At 38.7% G+C, this 10,223-nt stretch overlaps 1 protein-coding gene across 6 annotated transcripts in view; it reads left to right on the top strand.

Moving 5' to 3' along the window:
- Nucleotides 1-3,727: 3,727 nt before the first annotated feature.
- Nucleotides 3,728-10,223, top strand: part of Bicd1 (BICD cargo adaptor 1) — a 123,026-nt gene continuing 116,530 nt past the window's right edge. For 4 of the 6 annotated variants that reach the window (XM_028757551.1, XM_028757550.1, XM_028757549.1 and 1 more), the window contains exon 1: nt 3,728-3,942. In XM_028757551.1, the coding sequence (XP_028613384.1) occupies nt 3,730-3,942 (213 nt within the window). In that variant the 5' untranslated portion in view covers nt 3,728-3,729. The remainder of the gene's footprint in view (nt 3,943-10,223) is intronic. The other 2 variants (XR_003710049.1, XM_028757552.1) reach the window with 1 other exon arrangement.

The following is a 10,223-nucleotide window of genomic DNA, read 5'->3' as shown; positions in this document are numbered from 1 at the left end:
GAATTGTTGGTAGTTGTAGTGCATGCCCATAATTACTGCCTCAGTGTGGGCTGTATAGTGAGTGAGTTTCAGGCCAACTTGAGCAAGACCCCACCTCAAAAAAAAAAACAAAATTACCAACCAGCCAACCAACCAACCAAACAACCAACCAAACAACCAACCAACCAAACAACAAAAAAAACAGAAAATGTGGGGGCTAGAAAGATTGTTCAGCAGTTAACAGCATTTGTTGTTTTTGCAGAGGACCTGGGTTTGGCTCCTAGCACCCATGTGGTGGCTCACAATCATTCCAAACTCCAGTTCTAAGGCATTCATAACTCTTTTATGACTTCTGGTGGCATCAGGCACACACACAGTGTACATACACACATGCAGGCAGAACACTCATACACATAAAACTGTTTAAAAACAAAACAACTTTACATATAGCTTCAGTATGGCACAGAAATCCAACTGTGACAGAAAGGCGGGTTTTTTTGTTTGTTTTTGTTTTGATTTGTTTTGTTTTTGTTTTTAAATAAAAACTGCTGAGAAAGATCCGGCATGGAAACAGAACCTAATAGAAGAATTTTGGAAATGTGTAGAAACATACAAGAACCTCTTGCAAGGCATTGGTGGCACACACCTGTAACTCTAGCACTCAGGAGGCAGAGGTAACTAGATCTCTGAGTTTGAGGTCAGCCAAGTCTACACAGCAAGTTCGAGGATAGCCAGAAATACACAGAGAAAAACCTGTCTTGAAAAAAACAGAAGAACAAAACAAGAAGAAGAAGGAAAAAAAAACTTTTTATCTCTTCTGTGGCCGGAACAGGAATCTTAAGGACATCTGAAATGGGTGGAAACACAGCCAGGTGCTTTTGGCAAAATCACAGTGATGATTATGAGATTATGTTGAAGTCCTTTTGACAAGTGTCACCCATTTAGGAAGAAGTTGAGGAGTGGAATAGATGAAGAAGTTGTTCAAAAAGCACGTGGAAAGAGACTTTGCCTGAGACAGGAACAAAGCACTTTTACTGTGAGCCTGGATCCAAGTCTCTGGAGCAGTTTTCCCTTCCATGAAGTCATAGCTGAGGCAACTGGGCTTGTCCATTGCTCTCAAGAAGGATATGGTGAGCCTGCTATCCAACTAAAAAGTATACAAGTAGGGTGATATAGACTCCAGAAAAGGCCCATGTCCTCCTAATGCCTTTTGGTTAGGAGGTGACTTATTCAAAGTGACCATCAAATACATACAGGATATGCAGTCAGATAAATCATGACCTGCTATGGAGTACACCTGAGTCTAAAGAAAAGCCAAAAGAAGACAGTGATGACTGACTTGGAGACTCAGGACTGAGGTCTACCCATTTCAGTCTCGTCACTGGACCATATAGGACTGCTCCCACCCCTCTCTAGGAAGCAATTATGTACTTTGCTGCATATGAAGACAAGAGAGGGTGATGGGAAATGACTGCTTCTATAAAGAATAACATTTTGTTTATAGAATGTGTCCTTGCAGACAGCAAGAGAAGAAATTTTTTTTTGATGAGATTTACAGGCAAAATAAACAAGATAGAGAATTGCAATTCCATATTTATAACTTTATCATACTGTACCCCATAAATATGTACAATTATTATATTTTGATAAAAAGATAAACAAAACAAAAAGACAATCCTAACTTACATTGAGTCCTTGGAGAATATAGTACCTTTCTAGTAGGGAAGTGGTAAGGATGTGTCTATGGCTAAGAAATAACCCAGCAATCACAGAGAACCTGCTGGCCACTCTTTTTGGAGATGCAACGCTTTTTCCGCACCTAGAAGCTGGAGATAGTGGTTTCTATATCAAGGCTGTTATGATGTATCCAACATGCTTTGAAGAATGCATGACTAACAATCTCAAGAACTTTGCTCTTATTCACAGGGTACTTTTTTTTTTTGCTTAGTAGAATATCATAAATACCTTCTAAAAGAAATTACAGACTCATTTCCTTTACTGAAGAATCCATATAGTGAGGCCTACATAGAATTATCTGGAAGAAATACACTAGTATTTCAACCTTCCCAATGCTATGACCCTTTAATTAAGTACCTCATGTTGTTGTGACCCCCAACTATTAAATTATTTTTGTTGCTTCTTCATAACTACAATTTTTCTGCTGTTATGACTTGTAATGTAAATGTCTGATATGGGACCCTTGTGAAAGAATCGTTCAAGCCCTGAAGGGGTTTCAACCCACAGGTTGAGAACCACTGGCCTAGAGGTCTACTGAACACATGCAGGTGTTGTGTAGCAATTTCCTCCCAGATAGAACAGTTCATCTTAACAAAAGTTCAACATACAGGATGTTCTAAAGAGAAGTAAAACATTCCACCCTTCTAGAAAGCTCTTAAACCCAAGAAGTAGACAACTCAAAGGCTTCTGTAAATTCATGAAACTACCCAGATTCACTCCTTCCCCAAGAATTTATAATCAGTAAAGGTGGCCCAAGAGTTGGGACAGACAGGCTTAGTTGCCTAGGAGAGACACAGGTTTCAATAAAACCCGTTGATTCACCAAGTTGGACCTTGGTGGTAGCCTTACTGGGGTGAGTAGATGTTTGTTCACATCGCTCCAGTAATAATGTTACACAGTAAGGTAGTAGTTCTGAAGAGACAAAGCTCCTGTGATGTGCACAGAAGTTTAGGTTGAAGAACAGCAAAGTTCTTTGGTAGAGGTTAGGTGGACTAGACCAAATTAGACAGAGGCTGAGAAAGGAGAAAGGACTCCCAAGGTATATCTAGCAAGCTTTTGAAAAGCAGAATTCTTTCATGTACTGAACAAGCTGAGACCCCATAGCACTAGCTCTGTTTGTTTTCTGTGGGTCCACTGCACTCCAGTGGGTTTCAAATTCCCACCTCTGCAAAGTTAGCCTGTTGGAGGCCTTCTTGGTGTTCTTATCCCTCAGATATCACCCTTTCCAACACTCCTGCCCTTCTTCAGCTGCCCTGGCTTCCTCAGACTAGCGTCTCTTCTCAGCTGCGTTTCCTCCCCCCACTCCCCATTCCCCAGCCTTCTTCAACTCTTTGGCCTCCGCTTCTCTTTAAGATACCCCTTTGCCTCAGCCTTCATTCCGCCTTAACGCGGTTCCCCCTCCTCAGCCCTTCGTAGTCTCCCATTATTCCTCAGCTAGTTCTGGGTCCCTCTGCCCTCATCCCTCTTCAGCTGTCCATGCTGCGCTGCGCTGCGCTGCGAGGCGCGGTGGGGTTTTGGATTTGCTCCTCCCCTTCCCTACCTCCCTGCATTCTGAGTGGCGGAGAGGAAGAGGACCAGTTGGAGTCCGCATCCCTGTGCACTGGCTGCCGCAGGGCCCAGCAAGCAGGTGGAGCTCAGCTTCCCACGGAGCATTGGGCGGTGGACCGCAGTGACGCGGCCTGAGACATGGCGGCCACGCGCCTCTGAGGCCGCAGAATCGGAGCCTCCAGCTGCGGGAGCTGAGCCTTGACCATGCAGCTTGGTTGCTGACTGCCCGGGCGTGTGGCCCGGAGGATCCCGGCTGCGGTCATCACCTTGCAGTCTCTATGCTGCAGCGTGTATTCCTCCCAGATTCCATGTATTCCTCCTCAGTGCTTCCGGCCGTGTAGCAGCCGCTGCCGGCCGGGCCTCAGGGCGCTCTGCCTATTCATCAGTCACTTTTCCATTTTTATTTCCATTCCTATTTGCTTCTCCTTTCCCCTTCTGCTTTGCGTCTATCTCCGCCACCCCGCTATGGCCGCAGAAGAGGCTCTGAAGACGGTAGACCAATATAAGACTGAAATAGAGAGACTGACCAAGGAGCTCACAGAAACGACCCATGAGAAGATCCAGGCTGCGGAGTATGGGCTGGTGGTGCTGGAGGAGAAACTGACTCTCAAGCAACAGTATGACGAGCTGGAGGCTGAATATGACGGCCTCAAACAAGAGCTGGAGCAGCTCAAAGAGGTGAGCTATCCGTCTCTTATTTCCCTTTCCAGGTTTGGCATTTCTCAGTGCCAGTCATTACTGTAAAGAAGTCAGAAGGGATATGGCCAGAAGGACTTTGTCTTAGAGCCCTTTGTTGATAAGAGAACATTGAAAGAGTCCATTGTTTTCACCAATAGAGAAATCACCCAAGAAATGAATGCATAAGCTGGAATGGGAAGCTCTTTATCATGTGGGGGAGGGAGAGTCACAAGAAGTCTACTGGCATCAGTGCTGGCAGGTAACATTGAACTGGGTTGAAATGCATAAATCAAACTTCTCAAACTGCTGTTATTTCAAACCCAGATATCAATGACCATTGCATAATCCATCCAATTGTTGAGGAGGTTTGTGCCTGAGGACCTACAATTTCAGGATGGTAGAATTTGGTACCTCAGTTGTCTGCTGAGTAATTGCTCCTTGGTGAAATAGGAACTAGTTATTAAGACTCACCAATCCCGTTTGACGTAGACTTTAGTCCTTGTCATGGGGCTGTAGGAGCAAAACAACTTTGCTAGGTGGTTTTGCTGCCCTTAATTTCACCTCTGAGCAAGGCTGGACTATGCTTACGTCTTATAGAAGGCACCCTGAGACTGAGGAAAATTAAATTCACCCCCATATGGTGAGAAATGAGAAAGAAATGTAAAATATATGGATATCTGTGCCTTGCCTATCAAATATGGCCCTTCAAGTGGAAATTACTGTATTTATAAAACCAGAATATTACCAATGTTCTGTGAATAACATTTTCCCCCTATTTTTGTTTCCTTCTTCTAAGGGTAATGTAATAAAAGACAATAGTGGATGTGTATATATGTCCAACCAAATACTCATAAGGATTATACATACTATTTAAGGCACTGGGAGTAGTAAGCAATCATGTATAAATGTTAGTATACATAAACACTGCTTTTCTGTGTGACAAGTCTTTATTTTTAGGTGCATGCTAACATTTTAAATGTTAGGCATATCATACATAAATAGAAATACTTTTCCGATAATCTAGGTTTATTTTAGGGAAAGGGAAGGTCCAGTTTTGTATTGTCACAATTAAAAAACATGAGTTATGACAACCCATCTTCTAACTCATAAATAATACAGATTTATACCTTCAATTATGCTATTTTATTTAGATGCTTAAATACCAAAAAAAATGTAAATAGATATAGTTGAAAAACATAGTTAGAGATATAATTTTTACATATAGAGCTATAAATTCTAGTTCTAGTTTTTCTTGTTATATTCATATCTGGCTTTAATGGTGTCTGTATTTATATTTTCTAAATATGTCTTAGATTATGTCTTAGACTGACATGTTTAAATGTAGTGGTGCTAAATATTAGGAAGCAAGGAAATAGATGATTATTATAATTCCCAGATATGTTTCCATGATGTCTTTATTTATTGACTGTGCTTTGCCAAGGTGGAGAAATGCAAACCAATGTTAAGTCATCACTTTCTTGATAAAAGAGGTGGACTTATTTGATGATATAAAATATAATTGTCAATAGACCTTTCTTCTTGAGCTAAACAACACTTTTAGGAATATTTATGTGTTATATTCAACACACTAAACCTTAATACAGTTGTCTTTTTTCTTTAGTAGACAATAAATTCTTAAAAGAATGAATTTGTCTTTTATTTATTTAAAGTTGATAGATAAAAATGTATGTATTTATTATGTGTCGAATTATGTTTTGCAGTATACATATGTTATGTTTTTTTGAGCTAATACACTGCTTCATATAATTATCTTTTTCTGTGATAACCCAACATTCATTCTGTATTTTTAAAGAGTAAATATACTGGCATTTAGTCATCATGCTGCACAGTGAATTTCTTAAACTTATTCTTCTTATCTAACTGTAATAATGAATCTTCTCATCAATATTTTTCCTTTTAAGCAGTCAACACCTTTAATAACTACCATTTACATCTCTGTTTCCTTATAAGAATGGGATAATGAAATGTTTGTTTTTATATGCCTGGCTTATTTAATTTAATATAATACAAAGTCTTTAACACAGAGCTTAGCACATAGTAAGAATAAAAATAAATATTTTATAAAATAAATTTATATTTGAAGAATTTACACCTTTATCAAGTGTTCAAAAGTCAATATTGCTTGGTGTCAGAGAAAGACTGAGAAAATTGAAGAGTGTAGAAAATGACCACTCATTTTAGTCTCATTGGCAGTAAAGAGAAAAGGGGGAATATGTTTTATAAGAATGATGGAAGAAATTTCTTAACAGAATAATACAAATACCAATTATATTTTTTAAAATAAAAGATTTAAGAAATTTTGTTCTATAGCAAGAAAAATTATAAGGATTTTTTTTGTCAGATGATACTTCCTATTATGCATATTTTGACTTACATTTAGCATAAAGAAAACTCAAATGACAATACTTAGTAAACAGAATTTTAGCTATACAAAACTGTATTTTAAGGTAGTGAAATCGCTATATGCTATTATTAGATAATAATACTTGTTTTATCTTTTAATTTATGTTTTATTTTAGTTGAAATTATTACTTAAATGAATTGAATCGCCGGGCGGTGGTGGCGCATGCCTTTAATCCCAGCACTTGGGAGGCAGAGACAGGTGGATTTCTGAGTTCGAGGCCAGCCTGGTCTACAGAGTGAGTTCCAGGACAGCCAGGGCTGCACAGAGAAACCCTGTCTCAAAAAACAAAACAAAACAAACAAACAAACAAACAAAAGAATTGAATCAGTCTTAAATACAAAACAATTGTGGAAAACAATGTATTCTAATGATGATGTCACATACAAGTTATTTGTATATTTGTGTGTGTGTGTGTATGTGTGGTGCATGTGTGTAGGTCAGAGGACATCCAAATATTATTCTTTAGACAACTTGTTTTTTGAGACACTGGCCTGAAACTTACTAAGTATGCCAGGTTGATTGGTCAGTGAATCCTCGGGATCCACCTGTATCTGCTTCCCCAGTAGTGAGGTTACAAGTGTGCACCATCATGCTATGCTTTTTAAAGCATCAAATTTAGGTCCCAATGCTTGTACAACAGAAATTTTTACCAAATAAGCCATTTCTCATCCCTGGAAGCCATTGCTTTAAAACATTCTGGGGGAAAGGGGCAAGATGGCTCAGAGGTTAAGGGTTTTTGTTGCCAAGCTTGATGAACCTGAGTTCACCCTGTTTCTACATGGTGGAGAAAGAGAGCCTACTTTTGCAAGTTGTTTTCCTATCTCACATGAGTGCAACACACACACATACACACACACACACACACACACACACACACACACACGATGTAATTAAAAATTTCGCAGTAACAGAAAGTAAATTAGGCCAAAAACATAGTACATTTTCTTTTAAGTGTTCTCACTTTCAGACTATCATTGCTCCTTTGGTAAATACTCTATACTTACTTTAAGTGTCTTTGAACTTATGAATCTATATGTAGGATTTTCTTTTTGTTCTTTGTTTTTATAAAATCAGGTGTGAAGAATATGGTACTAATTAGGGAGGATTGATAAGGTGACTCAAATTCTGTCCTGATAGTTTGGAAGGTCATGAGAGAGGAAAAATGAGTAGTTGTGTATGGAAGAGACTGAGATTTGCTTTGATGACTATAGCAGCCTTGAGTGTTGATATCAAGGGAATAGAAGGATGGTTTTGTTGGTGAATTATTGGTGATTTTGCTTCCTTGTCTCATTGGCTGGTGATGGGAATATGTGCATCAGCATAATTCCTGGCTGTTTTCCACAGCTAGAGGCTCCAGTCCTGCAGTGTGACCACATCCTGCCCACTCTAGATCTTGGTGTGAAGCCAGGATGATTCAGGCAGTTGGACATTATTAGTACATTACTCCTTATTTCTTCTCTGACAGTTGAATTTTGATGTAGACAACTATTATCTCAGCACTTGAGATCTTGTACAGCATCTCATAAGAGATAGAGAGAAAAGAGTAGAAACATGAATATATCAGCAAATATCTTAATTATTAAAATGGAAGGGAGAGAAAGAATGGCTATTTGTGTTGCAGGAAATATTTTAAAAGTGGCACCATCCGGCGCTATACTCAGCTACTTTCTGCCTTGGCAGTCTCACTGCCTCTGCCTCTAGGCTAGCCCCTGATGGCAGTCTTACCAGCTTCAGTTTGCCTGCCTCAGAGCTGCTTGTCTCTTCTCAACCATCTACCCGCTGTGGGTAGTTGTCACAATCCCCTTAGCCCAGTAAATCAAAACTCTAGAAGCTTATAATTAGTCAGATTTATATATCAATAAATTCTCGATTCACAAGATGCCCACAATAATTTCAGAGTCAATTGATAATGATACAAGCTGTCCACCTAGATTAGACAAGTTATCCCAATTATTCTATCCTTTATGATATTCATAGCTACTTGTGGCTATTTAAAGCCACGCGGAATCTGGATCATCTTCCTCTTGCTCCATCTTCCTTCTCCCTCTTTTCCTTCTCCCCCAAACTTTTCAGCTCCATCTTCCCTTCCACTGCCCGATCGCTGGCTCTAGCCTTTATTTTACAAGTTAAGGTGAGGAGAAGGTTTGCAGGAAGTCACCTGTGTACGTGATTCTTTCCTCATCCATAGCCCCTCCTGGGAAAGGAGAATTGGCATCAAAATACAAATAATACCAGGACTATCACAACATATTGGTGTCTTTTCCTCCTGGAATCTAATCACTTTGGCTATAAAATCCAGTGATTGAATAATCTCAAAGTATTTATTATGTAATATACCTGGCCCACTGTGTTTTAGAGCTACTTAGTTGCTTATTTGTCTACCTACCTTTTCCTTTTCAAATTTCTTCTGCTTTTTCTAAAATATAAAACAATCCTGCTTGGTTGCATTAACTTTCACTCAGCCCTTTTGTATATTTTCTTTCAGTTCTGCCCATTCAGTTTTAGCCATAATATTTCACTGTTTGATAACCTTTTCTAAAGTAATTAGTAGTTCTCATATGGACACCTGGCCCATACACATTTCCCTCTGAACTCGTTTACTGTTCTAGTTTTCCGTATTTTATTTTAGAATTGATTTACCTTCACCTGGCTTCATAGAAGGAGGAAAAGAGAGAATGACTATGAACATGAAGTGAGATTATACTACAGAACCACTGTAAAAAGCTTTTGACTCCCTAACTCTTTAGATTATTTTTTTTAAGTTGACATAAATTCTTAGTGTTTGGGGGAATATTAGAAATTAACTTTTTATTTATTTATTTTTTTGTATGTGTTTTAGTGTTTTGCCTGGGTGAATCCATATCATGTGTATGCCTGGTGCCTGTGGAAGTCAGAAGTGGAAGATAGAATCAGATTCCCTGTAACTGGGGTTATAAATGGTATCATGTGGGTGCTGGGAATTGAACTTGGGTCCTCTGAAAGAGCAACAAGTACTCTCAGCAACTAAGCCATCTCTCCAGCCCTGAAATTATCTGGTTTAGTGATCTAGTGACCAGAATTATAAGAAGGTAATTTTTGTTAATATTTTAAAATGATTTAGAACTACAAATCTTTCTTAAGTGAATCCTCAGGTATTCTATATTAATTACTATAGCTATTTCTGATCTAGTTTTATATTCAAGATGGTTTTTCATTGCAGCAAAATAAAATAGTTTATCTTTACAAGTTACACTAACATGATTTCAATAAGATATGCAACTTATAAAAGGAAACATTTGGTTGGAGACTTGTTTATCGTTTCAAAATGTTAATCCATGATCATCTCCATAGGAAGCATGGTGGTTGGCAGGTAGACCTGGCACTTGAGCAATAACTAAGAGCTTACATTCTGATCCTTGGGCAGTAAAGATAAATGATAGATAGATGATGATAAATAGATAGATAGATAGATAGATAGATAGATAGAGATAGATCTTGAAACCTCAGATCCCCTTCCCTGCCAGTAACACACTTCCTTCAACGAGGCCACACCTTCTAATCCTTCCCAAACAATTCCACTAACTGGGGATGAAGCATTCAAACATATGAGTTATGGGGTCATTCTCATTCAAATAAAACCACCACAAGCTTCAAAACTATCAATTACATTTTTAGAGAATAGTCATGGTATAGTATTTCAGAAAAACATAATGAAAACAAAAGAAATCTAGACAGATAATATTTTAGTCATCACCAACCACTTCGAAATTTTAAAAAATGTGATGCTAATGTGATTCAGAAATTTGAAAAATGGGTATAGGACTGGAGAGATGGCTCAGCAGTTAAGAGCACTGACTGTTCTTTCAGAGGTTCTGAA

The sequence above is a fragment of the Grammomys surdaster genome, unplaced genomic scaffold, assembly GCF_004785775.1.
Source record: "Grammomys surdaster isolate TR1022 unplaced genomic scaffold, NIH_TR_1.0 126176, whole genome shotgun sequence".
Classification (NCBI taxonomy): domain Eukaryota; kingdom Metazoa; phylum Chordata; class Mammalia; order Rodentia; family Muridae; genus Grammomys; species Grammomys surdaster.
The sequence above is the reverse complement of the archived record's forward strand: the minus strand, read 5'-3'. Positions and strand labels throughout refer to the sequence as shown.